This window comes from Protopterus annectens, chromosome 1.part0, assembly GCF_019279795.1.
Source record: "Protopterus annectens isolate FY-2018-M chromosome 1.part0, PAN1.0, whole genome shotgun sequence".
NCBI lineage: Eukaryota > Metazoa > Chordata > Ceratodontiformes > Protopteridae > Protopterus > Protopterus annectens.
In genome coordinates this window covers 225781000-225806781 of record NC_056725.1, presented here as the reverse complement: position 1 = coordinate 225806781, position 25782 = coordinate 225781000, and the positions used below count along the sequence as shown (strand labels likewise).

The 25782-nt window shown below is 42.5% G+C and overlaps 1 protein-coding gene across 1 annotated transcript in view; it reads left to right on the top strand.

Moving 5' to 3' along the window:
- Positions 1–18847, top strand: part of LOC122800291 (serine/threonine-protein kinase Nek2-like) — a 136655-nt gene extending 117808 nt beyond the window's left edge. The window contains exon 3 of the mRNA XM_044069971.1: positions 18589–18847. Coding sequence (XP_043925906.1) covers positions 18589–18847 — 259 coding nt within the window. The remainder of the gene's footprint in view (positions 1–18588) is intronic.
- The last annotated feature ends 6935 nt before the right edge of the window (positions 18848–25782 follow it).

The window sequence follows — 25782 nt, the reverse complement described above, 5'->3', positions numbered from 1 at the left end:
TTTAATTGAATAGTTTTTCCTGTACTTGTCCCTTGCTTATGCAGGAGGCCTAGCGCCCCCCCCCCCCCCTGTTGCTTCAGTTTCCAAAAAAACACTTCTGCCCACCTTACATCTGGCTTCTGTTTATGTTCTGGAGGATTGTAGTTTTTGTATTTTTTGAAAGCAGAAATGGAGATGGGTTTTTCACTTCTGTTCAAAGGACTTCTAAAGTTGGCCGACCCACACCCCTACTGGCTCCTTTTCAGCCATGGCATTGGTGGCTTCACAGCTGAGGTATCACCTAGTCTTTTGGGCAGTGCCATTGCTGATGCTTCATGCATCTGTTACTTGACAGAGCTGCAACACTGGCCTCTTGGCGCAGACTGTTCGTGTAGATTTTGGCATCCTTGGCAGACCATTTGAGGCAGTTATTGGTACACTGATCTTCACCTCCAGGCTGCCTGGATCTTCTGTCTTGATGGTGTCCATTCTTGGTGTTTCTCTTGATCTGAAGTAGGGACTTCATTTGTCAGCAACCTGTGGGTGTTGGATCCGATATCGGATCAGAGCCGGCAACTTGTTTCATAGCTAAAGGATCTGAGCTCCTAGCTCCTCCCCTCACCCATAATCCCCTGCCAACCCTCCATGACCTCGGATCTAGTTTGCCGTGCTTGTGGATGGCTGGATTCCATTGAGCTGTAGAAAAAAATAGTCAGTTAAGTCTGTTTTTCTGTCAAATGTCTCTACCTTATTTTGTGTGTAAGAGTTGTGTTCCCTGTAGTATAACATTTTTTTACTTAGTTTTTTCCCTCCCTTCGCTGGTCGTTGGTGTGTTGTGTTTTTGGGGCCTGTGTGTTTGTGTAGCACTACCTTTTTTCTTTAAAGTATGGCTGAGGCCCCAAAAGCCATTTTTTCTAAATGTACAGAGTGTGGCCATAAGCTTCCCTCGGCTGATGGCCACACTCGGTGCGTTCGGTGCCTTGGGGTTGAACACCTCACCTCAGGCTGTATCATTTGTGCAGCGTTCAACCCCAGGGCACTGAAAGAGCGGAGGTCGAAGCTGGTCCTAGTGGGACTTTTGCCCCCGGACTCTGCTCTGGCCTCCACTGCTCCTGTGGCGCTACCACAGGCTGTGGTTGTTGCCACTCCTGCCCTCTTCCTTCGGCCGGGACTCAAACTCCCGCTAAAGCGCCGGAGGACAGGGAGGCTAGGAGGGAGAAACTGAGGGAGAAGCACCACAAGCGGCGGGCTGAGGCCTCCGCTTCGGCCCCGCCAGCTAAGCGGGCTTCTCCCTCCACTGCTTCTAGGTCTCCTCCTCTGCTCTGATCTCCTTGTCCCCCCCAGGGCCCAAGGAGGAGGCTCGATCTCCATCGAGGTCATAGAGGCGGCATTCCAGACCTGCCTCGTGGCCTCTTCGAGATCGCCGTTCGGCATGTCTGATGCAGACTTGGACCAGATGATGTGGAGATTCATCCAGGCCCAGCTGCAGATGGGAGTGCTCTTGCCCCCCCCCCCCCCTTTGGGGGGGAGCTCGACACCATTTTTCGCTCCAATTGCTCCTTCTCCGACCCGCTACCCGGGTTCAGAGCCAAGCAGTGTTTTAGCCGGGGGTGGTTCGGCGCCAACAGTACTTGGTACTTCGGATCCAACCTCTGAGCCATGGCCCGAGCTTCGGATCCGAGGGATTCAGTGTGCCTTCGGCTCCGTCCAGGTCTGAGCGCACTGGTCCTTCGGATCCGATGGTCTCTGCGCCGGTTCTGATCCCTTCATCGGATCAGAGTGGGAGCCGACTCTGAGCCCAAAAAGAGTGGTTCCCCCTCGGCCTTCGATGTAGTTGAGAGGGCTCTGAGAGCATCTGGACCCCCGGCCCTTGTCTGCTCCACCCTGCACTCCCTCTCTGCTGGGCCAGGCTCCCATCACCCAGCCTAAGGGACAGCCTGCTTCAATGTCCCAGGTAGTTCCATTGGAACAGGATGTTGCTGGCGAGGCCTCCTCAGACAGCTGCCCCCCCCCCGAGGAAGTGCCCCGCAAGCATAAGTGCAAGAGGAGGCACGTGGACTCCCTTGAGTTCTTAACTGAGGACACGGACTTGGATGAAGGGGAAGGCTCCCTATGATTACCCCCTGAGGATGTCTCCTTTGGAGACATCATGGAGATGCTGAGGATCAGAGGTGGGTGGTCTGCCCCCCAAGTCTTCCTCAGTCTGTGTTTCTGGAGGCATTCGAAGCAGGCCTGTCTACCTCTTGGGTGTCCCATCCGGCCAACCCCTTGGTGGACCTTACCACCAGGGCGTGGAAGGACCTGTACACCGTGGAGCCAATACCCAAATGCCCGGACACCCCCCCCTCAGACCGGTCACACTGGAGCAAGGGTCCCTCATAGATGCCATGTTGGCGGCAGCCACGAAGACGGAACTAGCTCAGGAGAGCCCCTCAGTCCATCCACCGAGCAAGGAGTCCCGCTCAATGGACTGCTTAGGGAAGCGAGTTTAGTTCAGCAACCTTCTCTACTAGGGTGGGGAGGCACTGTTCAGGAAGGATTGTCCAAGGCATTTGGTCCCCCTACAAGACTCCATTGCATATCAATGCCCTGGAGACTAGGGCAGTGCTTCTAGCATTGCCGGCTCTCCAGCCCCATCTTACTCTAGGGACTATTGTGATCCTGACAGTCTGTGGTCTGGTACATCAACAAACTGAGGGGAACCAGGTCTTATCCCCTGTGTTGCGAAGCCATGAGTGTGGGAGTGGGTGATCTCCTCCAGCCATTTTCTGGTGGAAACTCACATTCTTGCATATGACTTGAACCTAAAAATATTAAAGGCTTTGGTATACTGGCCAGACACTGGGCTGTCTTTGCAGGAGATGCCTTAGGTTATGGATACTGAAACAGTGGAGAGGGAAATCTTTTGTAAGATTTTACTGTTCTCTCCATCTTTACATGACTAGCACAATTCTTGCCTTCCCTGAAACCTCACTTCCTGAGCATTTTTCTGCACGTATTGTATGAAGTTACATTTTTCTGTAATGTCTTTCTAAAGATCCCACTTCTAGTGCTTTCTCTTCACAGTATTTAATTCTTCAACTAGATTGTTCAGATGTTTAGTTCCATTTTCTAGTAAATGCTTTTCTAGCAGCGAATAGAATTAAAGCATATTGCCTTACTCTGTCTACCTAGGCAATTTAGATTGTGTCCTAGCTCAAAAGAATAGATGTCAGTTTTCATTCCATCAACTGTTGGGTTCGTATCCAATCCATGGATCTGACTCTGCCATTACCATAGCTTGGCCACCAAAAAGCTGTGGATCTCTTCCCTTATCCAACCCCTACCATACCTCATCTTGTTTGCCACTTTTGCAAATCAGTAGGGGTTGCCTTCGGCTCTAGAGAACTTTTTCAAAAAAGGCAAGTTTTTCCTGTATTTAACTTTATAGATTCTATACATATCCTCCCTTGTCTTACACTAGGTGTAATTTTTCTTACCATTGCTGGTATTTATCTGTAACCTTTGTTACTTCTGCACAGTTTCGTGTATTGTAAGTACCATTGTTGGTGGTAAAATAGTCAGGGGGAAAGGGACATTTCTCCCTTGTATTTAGCCTAGATATTTCACGATGTCAGCAAAAGGCCCTTTAGGATTCAAGAAATGTGAAGTGTAGGCATAAGTTGCAATTATCAGACGTGCATACTCTATGCATTTATTGTTTTGGCCTAGATCATATTAGTTCACTGCCGATATGTCAATTTAATCCACAGACTATTGTAGATTGAAAAAAATAAGCCGATATTAAAAGGGTTCTCCCTACATCACTTTCTGAAGCTATTGCTTGGAGCTCAGCCCTCCAAATTTGACTGACTTTTTTTTTCCAAATCTTTTAAATCAGGTTAGTCAACTTCTTCCCTGGCACCACCTAAGAAAAAAACACAAATTGGATGATAAGATGTCTGGTTCAGATCTGGGTCTGACTGCTCCCTCTTCAGATCAGAGCACTATGGATCCAACAGTCTTACCTAGGACTAGGTACAGTCCTGCTGCTCCAGTACCTTCCAGAGTTCCATCTTTTTTGGAACTTTGGCAGTCAAAGCCATAATCCTTAGACTTCTGGTAGATTGAGAGGAAGCTAGCCTAAGCTGTGGCCAGGATGAGTTTTTTCTTGGTGCAGATTTGGTTAAGTTCTTCCTGTTCAGGATACCCATCCATCTACCACTCTTAAGTTTCTTCTCTGGTCTGACATTGTTTCAGTGCTGCTGGATCCTAGCCTTCTGGTTCAGTCTGCTTCATATCCAAAGACATTCCTATCTTTGGATCTGAAGCAGTCGGAGCACCAGCCAGATTGTTGGAACTGAAGCTCCCTTGTATCTGAGGTGATGGTGCAGACTCTAGATGTCCTTCAAGGATGCATCTGCAGTCCTAACATATGGGTTGTCCTGCCTCAGGCAGCCCTTCGGCCGGATTCCAAAGTCTGGGTCTGGCCTCGGCTGATGTCGCATTCCACCTGACGTCATAGCTGCTGTGGTATAAAGGCATTAGCCGACGCCATTTTCCTCCATCTTTCTTGCCGCGCGGTGCCCGAAGCAGAAGCTGTTCGCAAGTGCCGGTCGGTCAGATCCAGAGACTTCTACTACCGAAGACTTCTAAAAAGCTAAGTACCCCGTTGGGGACTCTTTCTTGCCTCAGCCGATGTCAAAGTAAATAATTGTTTAACTTGTGGGAAACAAATACCTCATAAGGATTTCCACTCTTACTGCCTTCCTTGTTTAGGCCCAGACCACGACATATCAGCTTATTTAGCCTGTGCTTTCAACAGACGGACGCTTAGACGTCGGTCAGAGTTTGCAGAGGAGTTTTTTGGTCCTGCTTTTGCTTACAAAATGCCGTCTGAGACTCGACAGCACAATTAAACGCAAGGGAAAGGAATGACAATCGCGGTCCGCGGTTTCGGCTGAAACCACGGTTAGGCCAAACGCGAGTGTCTCTGTTTCGGCTGAAACAGAGTCCTCGGTTCTTCCTTCGGCCGAAAACAGGCCTCCGGTAGCCGAGGCTTCACAGAGCATGGTTGAATCTGCTCCAGAAATTGTTCCTACAGAAGCAAGCACCCAGGATTTGTCAGATACTATTCCTTTAGACATATCTACCCCTGCATGTGGGGCTGCTAGACCCCCTGCATCCATGTCTATCAAGGCTTTAGCCAGGGCTAAAGCAGCTAAATCTTCTAAGGCCTTACCTGCTAAAATTTCCTCACACAGGCCTACCTCTAGTTCTCAAATGCTCAGCCTGGCTGAGGATCTCATTTCTTTGATCAGGGGATCCCAACCTCACCCAGACAGGGCCTCTCAACCCCCTCCAGAAGAGGCCTAGGACTGAACCCCCAGAACCTGTTTCCACAGACAATTCCTCGGATGACTATCTCAGACCCTCAGGAAGGCCCATATTCTCCTTATGAGGATTCTAATGCAGAAGATTCCATTCATTTTGCTTCTCCTCCTGAAGAATTTTCTTTTGGGGAAACCTTACATGCTATGAGGGAACACTTTCAATGGCAGGGCCAGGATTTTTCAGATTCAAGGAAAAGGCTAAGGACTTTCTTACACTTACCACAGCATAGGCCTTTAGCCATTCCTCCAGTACTAACAGTTGTTGATGCATATAATGATGCCTGTACTGCCCCCGATTCTCTTCCTCCGGCCCCTGCCAAGCCTGACAGATATTACAGGGTCCCGGACACACACTACCATTTGTATAAGGCTCCTGTGGCAGATCCTGAAACGGCCAGGGCCTTAAACTGTCAATTCCACATGATTCAGTACCAGGAATTTTTGTTAGACCAGCTAAATAAAAAACTGTCCTCCCCTGAACCGATAGACCGCAAGTCCCTTCAGGAATTGGTACATAACTCTCAGCAGGTCAGTAACCATTTCTTAAAATGTGGCGCTGATGCACTGGAGGCTTCCTTTAGATCAGCTATGACTGGAACAGTGATTCGAAGGCATGCTTGGTTAAAGAACAATCCTTACCGGACCATGTTAAGTCAAAACTCCTAGATGCCCCTATGGAGAAACAGTTTGTTTGGCTCCCCTGCACAGGAGGTTCGTTCTAAAGAAGGTGGAGGAAAAAGCTAAATCTGTCCAAACAGTCAAGGATTTCTTACAGATCCAACCACCGAGGTTTAGCAGAAATTGGCCTTCGAAGAATTGGTCCTTTCCAGACACCTCTAGAGCACAGAGGCGCAGAAATAGACGCCCAAGAGGCAGAGGTTAATCCAGGGGTGCCCACAGGGGGACGTCAGTGGCAACCTAACAGAGAAGTACTACCACAGATTCAACTACAACCACTTCCACTGGACAGACACAATGACTTGGCTCTGATTCTGCCTACCAGGGAACAGCTGGAAGCACCCTTGGGCGGAAAACTAGCTTTATTCTCCCACAACTGGCATTACATTACAGGAGACAGATGGACTTTACAAACAATAGACAAAGGCTACAGGTTTCACTTCCACACTCTAAAAAAAAAAGAGAGGAATGCCAAACCTACCACCAAGCCAAAAAAGACGCTCCAAGACAAATCAACAACTTACTAAGAATGAGAGCTATAGAAAAGGTACCGCCTATGGAACAAGGCCAAGGATTTTACTCCAGGCTTTTCCTTGTACCAAGAAAAGAAAATCAATGGAGACCTATTCTCGACTTGTCCGCTCTGAACACATACCTCATTGTTCCAAAATTCAAAATGCTGACCCTCCAGCAACTTCTTCCCATGCTGGGCAAGGAGTCTTGGCTGGTGACTCTAGATCTCAAGGAGGCATACCTGCACGTCCCTATACGACCAGATTGCAGAAGACACCTCAGATTTCTTGCAGGATCAGAGCATTATCAATTCTCAGCATTGCCCTTTGGCTTATCTACTGCACCCAGAGTATTCACAAAATGCCTGGCATCAGTAATTGCTCATTGCAGGCTTCAGGGAATTCAGATTTACCCATACCTGGACGACTGCCTAATACAAGTGGACAACAAGGCAAAATTAACAAATGATTTGGAAAAGGTCATACAATTGTTGCAAGCCTTGGGATACACAGTCAACATGCAAAAATCAAGACTAGTACCATCCCAAAGGATAACATTCTTGGGTGCAGAACTGGATACATCAACTCAGATGGCTAAAACAAAAGCAACTACCAGTATATTTCATGACATTAACACACTCAGCTTACTGCAAGGAAAGTCCTGCAAGCCCTGGGTTACATGGCATCCTGCATAATATTGATTCCGCATGCCAAACTGCATATGAGAAAGTTGCAATGGTACCTAAGGAATGTATGGTCTCAACACAAGCACAGTCTAGAAGCCCAGATTCCAATAATTCCATGCCTGAAGCAAGAATTCCAGTGGTGGGCTCAGGCCTGTCTGTTGAACAAAGGACTGCCTTTCCACAAACCTCATCCAATCCAGACCACCACTGACTCCTCAGACCTAGGCTGGGGGGCACACATGGTGGACAAGTGCATACAAGGCCTATGGACCCAAGACCAGCTGAATCTACACAAATCTAAAGGAGATGCTGGCAGTGAAACATGCAATCCAGGCATTCCAACCATTCCTTCAAGGTCACTTGCTGATAAGGACGGACAATACCACAGTCATGTGGTACATCAACAAACAGGGAGGTACACACTCGTATCCTCTATGCCGGATGGCAATGGACCTGTGGAATGTGGCCCTGAATCTCAACATTCAACTTCAGGCCACATTTATACCAGGAAAAGAAAATTCACTAGCAGACACCTTAAGCAGAACTACCACGGATGCTCACGAATGGATGCTGCATCCAGATATCTTCAAAACCATAACAAAGAAATGGGGACTACCAGAGATAGACCTGTTCGCCTCCCCACACAACCACCAATTGAAGAAATTCTGCACAAGAGCATACCACCCACTTTCTTGGAGGGTGGACTCCCTCTCCTTCAGCTGGAAAAACCTGACAGCATATGCATTCCCACCTCTTCCTTTGATGTACAAAGTCCTACTGAAGATCAGAGGATCAGCCAAGGGTAATCCTGATAGCTCCAGACTGGCCGAGGCAACATTGGTACCCGCTACTGAGAAGCACGTCTCGGACACACGCATGGCCTCTACCTCTATGCCCCTTACTCCTAACACAGAACAACTACAAGATCCTACATCCAAACTTGAAAACACTGCAGCTAGCTGCTTGGAATATTGCATAAGACAAAATAACCCAGATTTATCTCAGAGGGTTAAGGACATTATCCTGGAGGCTCGCAGACCCTCCACAAGGAAAACTTATTCAGCCAAATGGAAAAGATACCTCATGTGGAGTGCAGCAAAGGGGGAAAATGTCTCACTGGCAAACATAGCACACATCCTGGAATACTTAGCAGAACTGTTCCACAATGGCCTGTCCTACTCCTCCATTAAGATTCATGCATCAGCAATCTCAGCAGAATACAACATGGATCCTCCTGTCTTCTCTCATCCTCTACTCAGACCGTTCTTGAGGAATCAAAAACGTAAAGCCTCCAAGGAAACCACCTTTACCTACATGGGATCTCAACTTTGTGCTGTAAAAGCTAACACTTCCCCCTTTTGAACCGGCAGCAACAGCAGATTTACAGTTCTTGTCTTGGAAAACTGCTTTCCTGCTAGCAATTACTTCAGCAAGAATGGTATCTGAATTACAGGCATTAATGGCAGTACAGCCCTTCCTTATCTTCCATCAGGATAGTGTCTCTGAGAACCAACCCTACCTTTATGCCAAAAGTGGTCTCCAGAGCATCATTGAACCAAGCAATTCATTTACCTACATTCTTCCCCAACCCACAGAACAGGGGGGAAAGACTGCTACATACCTTGGATGTGCACAGACAATTACGCTACTACCTGGACAGAACTAAGACCAACAGAAAAACTGACCAACTTCTGGTAGCATATGCAACAGGAATGCAAGGAAAAGCAATTTCAAAACAGACCATCTCAAAATGGATAGGAAATTGCATACGATTTTGCTACTCTTTTCATGGAAAGACAACTCCTGAAAATATCAGACCTCATTCCACAAGAGCTACAGCCACCACTACAGCTTTCCTACGAGGAGTGGCTACCAAAGACATTTTAGAAGCTGCTACTTGGAGCTCCGTGCATACATTTGCCAAGCATTATAACCTTCCCTTATACTCCAGATCCCGAGCAGGTTTTGCAACTGCTGTGTTGCAAGGGATCTTGACTACACCATCTTTATCTTAGTGCCTCCTCCCCCAGTTTGCCTATGGTATTCTACCCATATGTTAGGACTGCATATGCATCCTTGAAGGACATAGTACAGTTTTGTACCTACCATAAATGTAGATGTCCGATAGGTATGCATCTGCAGTCAGGATTACCCACCCTCCTTCCCCTCTGTGGTATTCCTAGGGTACTTACCCCTCTGTTAGCTAGCTGGGGGAAATTATTATGGTGTATTTGTTTTTGTATATATGTATGTGTGATATATATATATATATATATATATATATATATATATATATATATATATATATATATATATATATATATATATATATATATATATATATATATATATATATATATATATATATATATATATATATATATATATAATATATATATATATAATATATATTAATATATATATATATATATATATATATATATATATATATATATATATATTTTATTATTTTTGCTCTCTACTGTTTGGAATTACTTGCATTTATCCAAATTTAGCCTTCCTAGAGGGCACCTGGCATCTGGGGCAAGAAACACTGAGGAAAATGGCGTTGGGTGATGCCTTTATACCACAGCAGCTATGACGTCGGGTAGAGTGCGACATCAGCCGAGGCCAGACCCAGACTTTGGAACTGCCGATCAAGGGCTGCCTGAGGCAGGACAACCATATGTTAGGACTGCAGATGCATACCTATCGGACATCTACATTTATGGTAGGTACAAAACTGTCCTTTTTGAGTGGTCTCTGCCCCTTGGAGCCTTTATATTGGACAGCTGGCTCTGAATTCCCTCTCTGGGCAGAAGGAAACAATAGCCCAGAAGCCTGGCTTCTCTGCTCCATTGTTTTCCTTTTCCCTGGAGTGTTCTACCTTTGAGGTAGTGAAGACTGTTCTCTAGTCTGGCAGGACGGATGGATCCCACTCCCTTGGATCTTCCCTTTGGTTCTCAGACTTCTGCTTTGAGCCACTTCATTCTACACCACAGGGACAGCCAGATCAAATCTGATACTTCACTGGAGAATCCCACTGAGGAAGTACAAGAGGAAGCACTTTAACTCCCCTTGGGGTCTCACTGAGGATACTTATTTCAAAGAAGGGTCCCAAAGATCACCACCTGAAGTTATTTGGAGACTTATTTGAGATCCTTTAAGTAGAGGTGGTTGGTCCTCTTTTAATCTTCCCAGAAGAATTGGTATTTCTGGAAGCCTTTGGAGCTGGCCCATCTACCTTCTGGGTTACTCCACCCACCGATGAGTTTGCTATCTCTAGGTGGGCTTGGAAGGGGTCTGACTCGGTTGAGCCAGTCCTCAAGATACCAGATTGGATTCTGGCTCCACCTGTAAAGTAGGGAGTTCTGGAGTAAGGGGGTGCCTGTAGATGCTGTGGTTGTTGTGGTCGCCACCCAGAAGGAACTTGCTGAGCGAAGTTCTGTCCATCCCCTTAACAGGGGGTTTAGTATGTTGGACAAATTTAGGGAGTGTGTATGCTTCAGTGACTCTTGCCCTTGGGTCACTGAAGTATGTGGCACACTATACAAGACTACAAAGTGACTTCTACAAGGAGCTTTCAAAATCCCTTTCAGGGACCACTGCTGCCAAGGCTCTCCTGTGGCCTCTGGCTACCCTTCAGTGTAGTCCTAGTTCGTCTGTAGCTCATTTCTCATGCAGCTGAAGGTTCCTCAAGGGCTGTGTGGGCTGTGGTATTTCCCTGAGGAGACCTGCTTGGATGCAGTTGGGAGGTTTTGTGGAACTAGTCCTCCTTTGTCAGTGCACCCTTTGGCAGTTCATTGATTGGCCCAAAAGTGAAGGGCACACTCCAGATGTGGAAGATGGAAAACCTATGCAGTGGGTGTATGTTTTTAACCTTTATTGAATAATCACTTGTGACATAGGCAAACTTAATTTAAATTACTTTGTATAAATTTAACAAACATACTTCATACATTGCTATGCATCACATAACCGAAGCAACATTACATAAATTATTCAATTCCTGCCCCTTTTAAAAGAAACCATCACTGGCGACTGCAATCCTATATTTATATGAATGAAAACTAATCACACTGACAATCCTAGTTGCAAGCATTTACATCAAACCATATTGACATTCTCCCGGTTGCAAACGTGCATTTCTTATCTACCCAATTTTTTTTCAGTCAAACATCACATAGCTCATTTAAGTCATGCTTTCTTTTTAAATCTCATCCCTCCCTGTATGTATTCCCACAATTCCCAGGTAGTTTGTGCCTACCCTTTACTAAACAGCTCCATTCCAGTGTTACTGGTTACTGTATTTAGTACTTCTAATATAGTTTGGTAAGATTTGATTTCCATTGTCTAGTGGTTGCTTTTTTGGCAGCCACCATAATTAGACCAGCAAGGCCTGACCATGTCTAGGCAAGTCTGATTCTGTATTATAGCTCAACTCATACCAGTCCACCCATCCAGCATCTCGGTGCATCCCGCAGGGAATCCTTAGTCTGCCAACCCAACACACCCAGAAAATGTTCCCAAGTAACCTTCTCTTCCCTGGAAAAATTCTCTGGCCACCCTCCTTGGGATATAAATGGCTATGTAAACTGTTCCAAGCAGAAATTCTAAGTCTTCTAGGTTTTGTTGCATATTTGTGAGACAGACGTACAGTGGATATAAAAAGTGTACACACCCTTGTTAAAATGCCAGTTTTTGTGACCTATAAAAGACCAATAAATTCAAAACTTTTCCCATCTTTAATGTGACATAACCTGTACAATTTAATTGAAAATGTGGGGAAAAATAAAACATGCAATAAGCTGGTTGCATAAGTGTGCACACCCTTAAACTAATACTTTGAAGCACATTTTGATTTTAATTACAGCATTCAGTCTTCTTGGGTAGGAGTCTTATCAGCATGGCACATCTTGAATTGGCAATATTTGCCAGTGCTTCTTGCAAAAGCACTCCAAATCTGTCAGATTGTGAGGGCATGTGTTGTGCATGGCCCTCTTTAGGTCACTCCACAGAGTTTCTATTGGATTTATGTCTGGGTCAGTCCAAAAAGTTAATTTTCTTCTGGTGAAGCCATTTTTTTGTTTTGGATGTATGCTTGGGGTAAGTGTTAAGGTGAAATTCATCCGTCTTTCTAACAAAAGGGCCAAAAGTGACCTGGTATTTTAACTGTTCATAATTCCCTCCACCTTGACTAAAGCCCAGTTCTTGCTGAGGAAAAGCAAGCCCAAAGCATACTGCCACTAACATGCTTCACTGTGGGGATGGTGTTCTTTTGGTGATGCAAAGTGTTTTTGCATCAATGTACCTTTTGGAATTGTGGCCAAAAAGTTCAACCTTTGTCTCAGACTACAACACACTATGTATTATGCAAATTTTAACTGGGCCTGGATATTTCTGTGAGGGGAAAAAAAAAAAAGAAAAAAGCTTCCATCTTGCAACCCTACCCCATAGTCCAGACGTATGGAGAATACAGGAGATTGTCACGTGGTACACAACTAGTACTTGCCAGAAATTCCTGCAGCTCCTTCAGTGTTGCTGCAGGTCTCTTAGCAGCCTCCCTGACCAATTTTTATCTAGTCTTCATGAGTTTTGGAGGGACGTCCAGTTCTTTGCAACATCACTGTCCCATATTTTCTCCACTGTCTTCACTGTGTTGCATGGTATATCCAATGCTGTGGAAGTTTTGTACCTTTCTCACTGATGCCTTTCAACAATGAGATCCCTTTTATGCTTTGCAAGCTCTCTGCAAACCATGTCTTTTTTGCTGCATCAGGCATCTGCATAAATGTCAGGAAAATCCTACTAGGATAGCTGAACTTTATTTGGGGTTAATCAGTCTCTAATTGACAGGTGTGTACCCAAGAAGACTGGTGTAATTAAATCAAAAGGTGCTTCGTGTATTTAAGGGTGTGCACACTTATGCAACCAGCTTATTGTACATTTTTATATTCTCCCCAACGGATTTTTATTTTTCAATGTAATTGTACAGGACGTATGTCACATTAAAGGTGGGAAAAGTTTTGAAATGATTTATTGTGGTCTCCTTTTTTTATATCACAACCTGGCATTAACTGGTGTGTACACCTTTTATATCCATTGTATATCCTCACATTTTGTGAATTGCATATCCAGTCTCTTCCCAATCCTTTCTAACCTCTGATTCTTGTAGTTATGCATTATTTTATATGCCCTAATTCCTGTTTTAATGGCGACTTCGGTGTTACATTCTACTAAACTGTACCTGTGCTGGCCTTTCATTTGGGACCCCCCTATTTCTTTTTGCCTACACTATCAATTCTTGATGGGTAATCTCTAATCTGTAGTGCAAATAAATTCTTGGCCTCTTCCCATTCTGTTATCTTTCCCACTCTAGTTGTGCTCCCAATACCTTTGCCAATTTTCTCCAATAAATTCCACCCCCCTCTTGTCTATATACCCAATTGCAGTCATCCTTATTGGCAGATTCCTTTCTCCTTTCCCGTGTTGGCTTGGTTAAAATATTTTCTGCTATTTCAGTGATGTAATCTTTACGGTTATTCTCAAAGGCCTGCATCCAAAATCCCAGCCCTTGTTTCTTGAGCTTCCCCCTGTTTGTGCATCCCTCTCCTCTTGCTTTCTGCTTGTGCTATGTATAGGACCCTTAACTGTAGCTTTGAAATACCCCTTCAAGTTGGGCAATCCCAATCCGCCCTGTTCTACTGGAAAAATAAACGTATTCCACTTTACTCTTCCAGTCTTCCCTTCCCATGTAGTCAGTTTCTTTGATTGCTATCCACAGCTTCTCATCTGGTTAACTTTAAAATATGCCTGACTTGTGTAATAAGACTAAAGGGACTATAAAACTAATTTTTGACACACTCACTGTCAATATGCATATAACAAAGCTTCCATTTTCTCAGGTTTTATTTTGTCTTTTCCCACGTACCTGTAGCTGCCACACCAGAATATTTTTTTTAACTCTTGCTCCTAATTTTTTTCATTTTATGTCCCCATAAATAGATATTGCTGAACTAACTTGTGTGCGTACATAATTTTACTGCTGTTACCTTTGTTTTAGCTTCATTAATTTGGTTCTACGGCACTAATATTTTTCTGGTTTTGTCAGGTGTAAAATATCTGCAAATGGCCATCTTCTCTTGACTACCATACCAATATCCTTAAATTTGAGTCATTTGTTTTTTGTGGTTCTAAATGTAATGCAAATAAAGGAGAGTGAACATATATTTTTCAACCTACTCTTAGATCCTTTTCTAGGAATAAACGAGGTGGTTAGTAAATGTGAGTCAGGAAGTCCCTGTGTCCTTTCCAAGATCCATGAAGACTTCCTACAGGGTGGAGGGGAAACACGAATGGATGACTATGCCCATGCAGCAGAGGAGACCTGCAGAACCAAGAGTCTGAATTTTTGTAACCCATCAGTGCTGCTGAAAGGAGGCCCAATTTTCCCCCCTCTGGAGGCAGTGGGGGGGGGGGTCTAATCTCTAACCAGAGAACCTGGCTAGACGTATTAAGACAGTTGGATGCAGATGATTACTTCCAGAGGTTATCTAATTCAGTCTTCCCTACCACCTCCACTTGTATGTAAAGTTCCCAATGTTCCACCCAGTCCGAAGAAAGCAGCAGCACTAGAAATACAAACGCTGCTAGAAAAGTCATTCAAAAGGTCCAACCAGGCCAGATAGGTCTAACAGGAGTGTGCCAAAGAAAACTGATCACAATTTTGGATCTTTAACTTGAACAAGTCTATTAGACCTACAAAGTTTTGGATGGTCACGGTTAGTCCATTCTGCCCTTTTTGAGCAAAGATGACTATGCTAGATAGACCTTCAGGATGTGTGCCATCTGCAGTGCTCTTAACATTGCAGGCTTTCCAAGACTTTCCCTTTCAGGATGATTGCAATTCAGACTGAATGTCAGTAGTTGCATCAAACGAGGATGAACAGAGTCTTTACCCTTTGTGTTGAGAAGCCCTCTGTCGCAATGGGTGATCTATAATTGCTTTCTTGTAGCAACACACATTCTGGGGAAGTCCAACTTGATAAACAAATTGACCAGGTCTGTTCTTTGGTCTCTAAACTTGAAAATGACAAAAGATTTTCTGTCAATGGGGCCAGCCTTGCTGCGATTGTTTTGCTTTTTCCCTAAACAAATGCAGCAGCTTTGCCGTAATCCCTCCTCCAGGGGAATTGCTGACTGATGCTGTATACTCTCCCATTGTCCCCCCTGGTCTCCTTTATGCTTGCCTGCCAATTCCCCAATTCCAAAATTTCTACAGAAAACTTCCAGGTTGAAGAGCAAAGTCATCCTTATTGCACCTTACTGTCCTTGACAAATTTGGTTCCCCTTCCTTTGGCCTCATCTTTACCCACTTTGAATTCTGGATCCGATTCCAGATTTCTCATCTAACAGGCATGATTCACCTGGATATTTCAAACCTAAAGCTAATATTGTGGTTTTTCAAATTCCATCAATAGCCAGACAACCAGTGCTCTCTTCCCCTTTCCATCATACACTTCTCTTCCTATAAGGCTTCTGCAAGAAAACTATAAAGTAAATAGAAAAGCTTTGTTTTTTGGGCACAGCAGAAAAGCATTGACACCTCAACTCCAATGCAAAGTACTTTAATTTCTGTCAAATTTTTGACTGAGCTAGCTTCTCAACTAGAGTTCAAATCCAATAAGAAAATTAGACTACTGCTAACTGAACTCCTCTTTGGCTTCATCTAAACTTTGTAACATATTTTGAGGCTCCTTCTTGCTCAGATCCCATATAAAGTTCTACCCCACCATGGAATTTAAACTTTGTACTAATTCTGCCTTTGAACCAGCAGCTAAATGTGATCTTAAATTCCTGACCTGGAAAACTTTCTAGTGGCAATTACCTCTGTTAGAATTTCAGAACATCCAGCATTGTCCTCTAAACCTCGCTACTTAACTTTTCATAAGGCTAGAATCATGTATCTAGTGGTGCTACATGGTGCTAGAATCAAGTATCAGGCCATTAATTTACCAGTTTTTCCAAAAATTGCAAACAAACTTGAATATATGCTACATTTATTAGATGTTCAGACTTAACATTTTTACTTGGAACAAAAAATTAGGAAGATGGATCCCTTTGTGTCCTTTGCAGATTCTAAATTGTGCAAATTAGTTGCAAAGGTGACATTAGCCAGATGGCTGCTGGATTTCCTATCCTTTACCTACAAAAAGTTGTTGGGTCTAACCTTACCAAAACCATTGAGCCCATTCACCTAGGTTCATGGCAACTTGTGTTCCTGTCTAGGACTTCTTTGGATCACGTGTGTGGCTGCAACTTGGGCCAATCATAATGCATTTAATCACTCTTTACAAACTGGAGCTGGTCTCTGAAGATAAACTGCTCTAGAATATCCTTAGTCCACCCGGGAATTTAGGGGGTTGGGGACTGTCCCAGCAGTTGAGGATAGAATGAAAATTGATGTCTGATAAAGTACTTATTGTAATATGCCACCTGTGTTCATTTTCATTCTTCCTCAACTTTCCAACCAGCAATCCCAACCTTGTTCATTAATTCTGGAAGAATGAGAGGATACCACTGTCCATGTTGAGCTCCAGATATGGATTATGCTGTTAAATAGTATTTCTACTTTATGTAAAACTGCAAACAAGATCTGAGGTTTGGTAGGTGTTGGTGCATTATGGGTAAGGGAGGAGCTCTAGTTTTTTGGTGGCCATGAGCTATAGTAATGGCAGAGAGATCTGATGTTTGGAGCCCAACAGATGAATGGAAATGGACAACATGGAACATTATGGTAAATTTTCTTGGTTATGGGGTGGGGAAAATGGCTGCATTTCTGGCAGAGTATTCTGTAGGGGATTTTCAAAATCTGCCAACTTGTTAAAATTTCAAACATGTTCCTAGTAGATGGCAAATTGGGGGTATGTAACTATGTAAAAATCCTGAACTTCTGCATTTTTACCTTTAGGGGCAGTCTGTCTTCCCATTTGCGCTCAGTTTTTGAGAACTGAAATGTTAAGGCAGTTGGTGGGCAAGTCTGAAGTACAGCACGAGGATGCAGAATAGGTTTTGCTGTATTCTGGCTTAATATTAAAGTACAGGTGCAAATAGCAACTAACCTTTTTTTTGAGGAATATGTTTTGGTTTATTCAAATCCATTTAAATATTTTAACTTTATGCTGTAGATGGTCTATAGAATATCCAATACAAGTTGGAGACCAGTTACGTCAACTTCAATCTGTGAAACAGGAATGTCCTAGTAGCCAAACTGTTGCTACATCAAACTCCTTGAGTGGGAGGTTGAGGCTCCCCCAGCAAATCGGAAGGGACTGCTGCATCCTTTAGAAACATTTACTTGAGTTTGCCAGCTGATCTAACAGGATGTTTTGGCAATAAATCATGGGCTGCTTTTTAGACACTACACCTATTTGTGAACCCTGCTTCAGTCTTCAAATGTTAGCAGTTACTTTTACATGACTATACCAAGTATGGTATAATAATTTTTAGCTCTGAATAAGATTGCTTTTGCAAGATGGCCTCCCACCTACCATCCCATTGGTACACTTACAGCTTTAGTCTGAACACATCGGGAAGGTTTATCTTAGATTTTACAGTTAACTTCAGACTTTTCAGAATGTCTGGAAAGAATTTAAGGGTGCTTAGTTATGGATTTATCTGTATGTTACTTTGTACATTTTTGTTTTTCCTGTGGCTTTAGCATTGGAACCATTGTCATAGCCTGTGGTTATTCATGACACCAAAAGTGTACCATGTTTTGTGGTTGTTGGCTACTGTAGTTAGGCCTTTAACAACCACAGTCCAGGACTGAAGCCTTGTACTTGGACATCTACAGTTAAATGTCTGGCTGAATGCGGTTTGCCTTTGGCAAGATGGGTGTGAGCACTGAGCACTGGAGCTTCTGAATATGTGCAGAATTGCGATGACTGGAAGTGAAGCTGAATCAGCAAGAGGTGGGATCCCTTGTAGGCAGACCTGATACTGTAGGAATTTCTGCTTCATTACCCATTATTGCTGTTGCTAGTAGAGCTGGCTGTACTGTTTTGCCATGCACAAGTTTCATTTCCCTGTAAAATGATAAATGGGTAGTGTTCTAAATTTGGTAATCCATCCTAGTATAGTTGCTTTTGGGAGCACTTGTAAAATGCTTTTGCATGCATTGCTCAATAATTCACCCTACTTATGTGCCACTCCAATAAGTACTGTCTGCATAAATTTACTCCAAGAATAAAAGTGGTTATACTGGTATTTGGCTGTCTAACACCATCTTCATAATATTTCCACTGTACAAAGTTCATCAACCTTTAGTTTAATATAAATAACTTTTCAACTGTTTTCCAGGTGTTACCTACATGAAGACTTTATTCTTCGTATTTTTACTCAGCTGTGCCTTGCATTAAAAGAATGCCACAGAAAACATGAAAATGGCCACACTGTATTGCACCGGGACATCAAGCCACCCAATGTCTTCCTAGATGCCAAGCAAAATGTGAAGCTAGGGGATTTTGGACTTGCGAGGATACTGCAGCATGAGTCAAGTTTTGCGGATTCCTTTGTTGGCACACCCTATTATATGTCTCCAGTAAGTATTCTTGTTTAGGTTTTGGTACACTATTATTTTTTAAATTGACACTTGCAAAACAATGCTAGCTTTGTAAGTATACTGATATGCTGGCTCTTAAATTTTGTGGTGGCAGGATTACAATCCCAGTGCTTTGTAAGTCTGTCTTTGCAGAACTTTACTACAGGCTTTACCTTTAAGTTAAGTTGTCAGTGAAAGCACATCAGTGAAGGGCTGTGAAGTGTAATTCCAGCATACATCACATTGAAAATGTGCATTTTTTAATGGGAGTTATTTGTAGCTAGGACGGGTACTTCAAAACATGAAAATACCTTGCCTCCCTAGATATTACCTTAAGGGGCTCTTCTGTGGTAGTGGTCATGCTAGGGGGCTTAAGGGATGCAGGAAGAGCATTCTGAACTTCCATGTGGTATGAGTGCTTTCATAATTCCGTGTCTGGCATATACAGATCCCTATAGCTAGCTCAGGCAGCATGCATTAAGGTTTATTAGAGAAAGTGATCTGTAACTCTGAACAGTAGTGAGGATGTCATAACTTTTTTGACTGCACAGTCCCTGTCCATGTGAACTGGTGTAACTCATTGCTGCTGGATAAGTCACTTTGTAGTTTGCACAAAATTAGTTTCTGTGCACTCGCATGTTTGAGCTTTTTGCATGCCTATCTGAGAAGGTTGTGGAGCTGTGCAGTGTAATGTTAGGTCTCACCCTGCAATGTATAAAGACACCATATAGCAAAATGTAGCAGTCTGTCTAAATTGGTCACTTAAAATACAAGAATTAAGATCTGCCATAGTTCACTCTGCACATTCCCCCTTCCTTAGCATACACTGACTACCTCAGCATGCCCTGTGAGGTAGAAGCCCATGCACAAACCTTTGATATCTGGAGTTCTGACAAGAAATGAAGTTTGGGACTTGATTTGGTGGTAGCTATGGCTCCATAAATAAAGTACAGTGAGCCTGCATTGAACATGCTGACTAACTGTGCAATAGTAGAAGTAGGTGGAGAGTCATTGAAATCACAAATGGAAATTGGTGATAATTTGTACTTATTCTGGTTACAGCAGTTAATAGAAACCTCAGTTGTGCATGAAACTTTTTGCATGTTGTAAGAGAACTTGCTGATTTCAGAAGCATTGGTAAAACATTGGAAGCTCTAATTTGCTATAAGGTGCTAGTGTTTTAAAATTCATGTGTAAAGCTTACTACTATAAAATGCCATTGCTTATTGCATAAATATCCCATATTTAAAGATGCTTCTCAATAACAGACTTCTCAATCAGTAATTTTTGGAAGAGCTTTTTGTAGTTTCTTCAGTGGTCTTGTATAAAACCCTGTAATAGGGCTGTATTTAGGAAATGTGTTTTGCTTGGGACAGTTTCTTCTGTGGTACTGCTTTGTTTGGAGGAGTTGCATAATGTCTCCTGAAGTAGTTTCCACAGCCAATTTCTTTGCTATAAAACTGCATCTTCCTATCATTTCCTGTATCATTTGGGGTAGTTTTTCCACTTGCCCATTTGAGGATAATTGGGGGGAAAAGTGCTGTTGAATAACTTCTACCTACAGATGTCTGAATTATTGACAGTGCTACAAAACCAGTGCTCTAACAAGATCACTGGGTGTATCGCTTGTAAAAGATTTTAATATACTAATTATACTTTACTTTCAGTTTGACTAAAGAATTTGGAAATCTGTGCCGAGTATAGCATTTCTAAATTGGAATTGTGTTGTGGTCACTCTATTCTGATCTGGAGCTGTGGTCACCCGATTCTGCTCTGGAGTTATGCTGGTATTTCTCTGTATTGTATGCATTGCAGGTACCACCGCTCTGTCCAAAACATTGCATCTTTTTTGTTTGTTTGCACTTTTTCTCAGATGTACTATGTTATTTATAGCATTTGATTATGACCAGTTTTACTATTTTTGAAAATCGTAGTGCTAGACAACTTTTCTTGAAAGGAGAATCATATTGGAACACTCCTTCTTTAGTCTTGGAATCAATCATACTTCTGTAGAGTGAAGTATTTATCATTTCTGAGGTGCTATGCACACTTGGTGCTGTGACTGCTTTTTGATCACTCTTTCCACCCGAATTTCATTGTAGACAATGAAATTTCTTGAACCATACAGTGTTGCTAGCAATTTCATTTTTATGCAAGTAATATCTTGTATAGCTGTAAATACAACAGTTAGGCAGTTGGTAATCTGTGTAGCTTCACTACTGATATAACATTCTTACGAGCATATATTGCAACACAACAGGATTAATCAAATTATAGTATTTTAACAGAGCATTAGTAACTGGTTTGGTTTATTTTAGGAACTCTTGTTTGTAGCTCATTTTCCCGGCCTGCTGTATTTTGGTCTAACACTTCCTAGAGGCATGGCTTGCAAAACACTACCATTCCTAGAAACCTCTGTTGTGCCTGTTTGCCTTTGGATTTGCAAGTTTGTCTTTTAAATTGAAAAAGTCCTTATCAAGTTTGTCCCTTGGATTGATTTTCAAACTTGTCCCTCTTGCCTTAAAATTTTGCTATCTTAAATCTGTGATGGGTAGTGCTGCTACCCATTTACCAACATTTGCGTTTTCTGGATCAGTAAAACTGCAAATAGCCTTGTCACAATAGTGACTATACTGTTTATTATAATTTGACTCTTGATATCTTTCAGTTCTGAGAATAGCAGATAGATGTGCATCACTGGCAGCATGTTGGATTATATTTATATGATCTCCTGACAAGCTTCCTAAGCCTGTAAACTGGCATTCATGGATGATGCTGTGCAGATGTCCAAGATGGCTGCATATTGAGTAATGGCTTAACCCTGGCTCTGTGTGAAAAGCTGAAAAGGCCAGTAGACTTGCGTTTATGGGTAAATTTCAGTAACTGGCTAGTAAGTGTACTACCTGGATGCCGGGAAAAAAATGGAACACATGGAAAAATCGGCTACAAGAAGTGAGGAAGCTCTAATTAGGGAAAGTTCTGCAGCTATTCAGCAAAAACATGGAATCCCCAGACATACCTTCCAGTAACCTACAGGAAGGTATGACAACTGCGCACACTTTGTGTATATAAACTCAATCAGGGTTTCATTTTAAACTACAAAAGCCTGGAGAAAAAAAATGGAAGCTTTAAATAGATATTCAGATGAGGTGATAAAGCTGCAATAATCTGGTTGAAATGAAAAGGCTGTCTGATTTCAAGTAGTAGAATTAGAGGACCGCGCATGTAGGGAATACCTGAGAATTTCAGTTATACCAGAGAAGCTTGGGCAGACTGCATTGCTCTTATGCAAGCACAAATAAGCAACGGACTGGCATTTCACAGCAGGAGTTGTTAGCTGAAAGGGCAACATTGTGCGTGATCCAATCCTGAAAGCAACCTAGACCTTTAGTGAAGATGCAATCCTACTGTCAGAAGTTTATTCTGACAACTGGCAGAAGGACAAAATACCAAGTGGGAGACCAGGCAGAAGAGTAAGGACATGTCAAGATGGGTGTGATTCAGACTGCTGTACCCAGCTGTCTTCAAGGTTATTCTTCTCTGGAGGGGCAAAGCCATTTTTTGATGTACATGCTGAGGGGAAAATGCAAAAGTTTGTTCAAAGTGAGCTGTGAAGCAGGAGATTCTGCTTGTTTTTCTGGTAATAGTCTAGAGAGAGACTGTACCTGTGGAACCTTTTCCAGTGTTTCAATGGAAAATGTTGGAGTGAAAGAAAGGAGCATAAGAGTTGAAATAGAAGAATCAAGAGTAAGTTGGTTGAAGCAGCAACAGGATTTGGTAGATGGGAGATGACTGATTCTTATGTCTGCATGGAGACATGAGCGCCAGTCTGAGAAATTGGTTAGCCTGAAGAGTGGCTGGAGGAGGAGAAGAGAAACTGGCTAGAGGATGTTCTGAAAGCATTCGGGGGTTTTCCCAGCTGGGAGAGTTGAGATGAGATTAAGACAGTTAACTTAGTAGCACAGGCTGCACCATGTGTTGTAGCATGGATAACCTTTCTTTTGGGTTAACTCAAGTCTTGTGTGGCTGTCAGTTGGGAAGTGTGCTTTTAGGAGGGTAAAATTTTCAATATTTGAAAGTGTACATAGTTTTGTTAGTATTAAATTTAGTATTTTGGGGGCGTTGAGGGCTCTCAGTGAAACAGTTTTTGTAAGAGGCGGCATACACTAAAACGAATGACTAGAAAGGAGTTCAACCTGCTAATCTGTGTAGACATTTGACAAAAAAGGTTCTGTACATGAAAGGTGGGAATTTAATACAATGGCTGTTTCTATATAGTGTCTTCCAATGTCAGTGGTCTCTGATAAATACAAAAGAATAGTGAACTATATTAATGTAGAATGCAGATACGTTACAGGAGACTCGTGTAAAGAACTGAACATGTAAATTTGATAAAGGTTTAAAGGATGGTTGAGCAGAATATCTGGGACAGAGGAGTACTTGCACTAATTGCGAGAAGACTTCCAATAGTGGAGGATAAAGGTTATGCCATATTTGTAGTGCTAAGGGGCTCTTGGCAAGGGAGGAGGATTACATTAGCATTTGCATTCCACCTAAAGCTAATTTACTGGAGCTTAAACTTCTGACTTAAATTAGTTTTCAGTAAGGAATGTTACTTATAGGTGGGGAATGGGATTTGATTTGCAGCGGTGAAGATGTCTGGGGGGGGTCCAGAAGGGAAAGCTTAACAAAGCAAGGTAGATTTTTGAAGAAAGTTAACATTTGACATGGAAGATGTGAATTTAGTAATACTAGTTCGGAGTGAATTTTACATATTCCCAAGATATGAAAACTGGGCTAGACTAGCTGCATTTCACAGGAACATGTACATTTAATTGAAGGTCTTGATGTGCACCCAATAACTTTTAGATCATGTGCCAGTAGTTTAAAATAAAAACCGTGTAATGAAATGAGACTGCTTTCCCACCTCTGAAAGAATTTAAGGAAGAGGTAGTGGAGATTAAGGGATCTGTTAGATAATAAATTACTTCTGAAAATCTAGATCTGGAGTAGGATGCAATTAAGGTGGAGTTTAAAAATAGGGTGGAAATATAGGAAATGGGGAGCTATGGGTAAGTAATGAGAATTTAGAGGGACTGACAAATTAGTTATTGCAGAATAGGGGAAAGCTCTCATAACTAGGATCAACTGCAGAATAATAAGCAAAAAATAAAGGATTACCTAGATAATGCACACTAGTTGAGAAAGATTGCTGTTAAACTGTTAACACTAGCACAAAGTTAGTGCAACTACTCTGGCAACAAAATAGGAGGGGCTGTCGCCAAGCTTGGGGAGTCTATATAACAAGGAAAGTTGAATCCTGTAGAGGTATTAGAAGTGTTTAGGAAAGTCTATGAAAAGTCTGTATAAAGCAGGGAAATATGGAATCGGGAAAATGTAAAATGCTTATGGAAAAATTAAATATGCCAATGTCAGAGGCACATGAGGCTCAATTTTCAACTGTTGGGATAGTTGGAGATGAGAAGAGTGGACACCAATCTATAGAAAGTCTCCAGGAATATAGTATTGTGGAGATTTGGAAGCTAGGTTGGAAAAATTAATCTGGAAGGTTTTGCGTAACAGTATTTTAAGAGTACCAACATCCAGGAAGAAAGCAATGACAGCTGTAACAACTAAAGGGTAAAAATCCATCCAATCCAGCTTCATACAGGCCCATTTCAATACTAAACCATGATTATGAAGTGTTCATTTCTAATGGCTGAAAGAATGACCAGTGATGCCAAAATTGGTAAATGGATTGGTGTGGTTTTGTGGAGGGGAGGCAAATCTTTAACAATAAGAGCATTGATCCAGAGGGGAAGCAGAATGAAAGAAAATACCTATTGGTGGTCTTGATGCAGAGGGAGCATTTAATAGGGTAAGCTGGGACTTTAGCAGGGCAATGGAGGCACGTGCACATACTAAAAAAAAAAAAGTTGATTAGGAGGATACATGAGGGATCTGAGGTGAAAATTAGTGGATGGGGTGCTCTGAGCAGAACCTGGCAGTGCTGTCCTCTATGTCCTTTGTTTGCATTATATTTAGAACTATTGCAAAGCAATTAAGGAACTTGTAGCATTTATCCTCCAGTTTCTGGTAGTAAAGAAAAGATGGCTCTATTTGCAGATGCTATTTTATACTTAAAACAAAGACCACGTTTAACATTTTTTTAGACTGTTCTGAATCTTTTGGGATACAAAATTAATGAAGCTAAAACAAAGGCAATAGCAGTAAATTATGTACCTACACTGATTCAGCAATATCCACATACCTCTCAAGTGTACCTCATTAGGAGGAACATACCTCATTTGGGGGTCTTAAAGTTAATGTTCCTCGAATTTCCTCAGTTCCACATTGAAAGAGGCTGTCACACATTCAGTCAGGCCGGGAGTTTTGTAAGTGAAATCATAGTAGAATTAATCATGTTAATTCATTGAGGATCTTTGCTTTACATAAAACGCGAAACCGGCATATTTTTGCCATCCTATGAGGCCTTCCACAGGGTTGAGAGGTGTTATGAAATACATTAGTATGTGTTCCACATTTTTCCCATTTGTTCTACATTATGAAGGTGAGTTCCTCATTTTGGAGATGGAAGGTTGAGAGCTATGAATATCCATATTTAGGCAGACATCCCAAAATGAGGTTTGTAGGAAAATGGTGCAAGGCAAAGGTACAGTGTGGCAGCTAAGGATGTGGAAGAGACTAAAAGATGAACTGAGAATTTTACATTTGTTAACCGGGCTGATTGACTGGATATAAATTTTCAGAGGAAAAGGTGGAAGCTTTGTTACATAGCAAGATAAAAGCAGTTAAAATATTTAGTCCCATTAGCCTTGTACCCAGGTCGGATGCATCAACCAGAGGAGATGTTGTGGATAGTAATTTTAATAGAGCTGAAGGACTTTATCAGGGAGGGGAAGATGGCAAGAGTTAAGTGGGATAAGTTGATT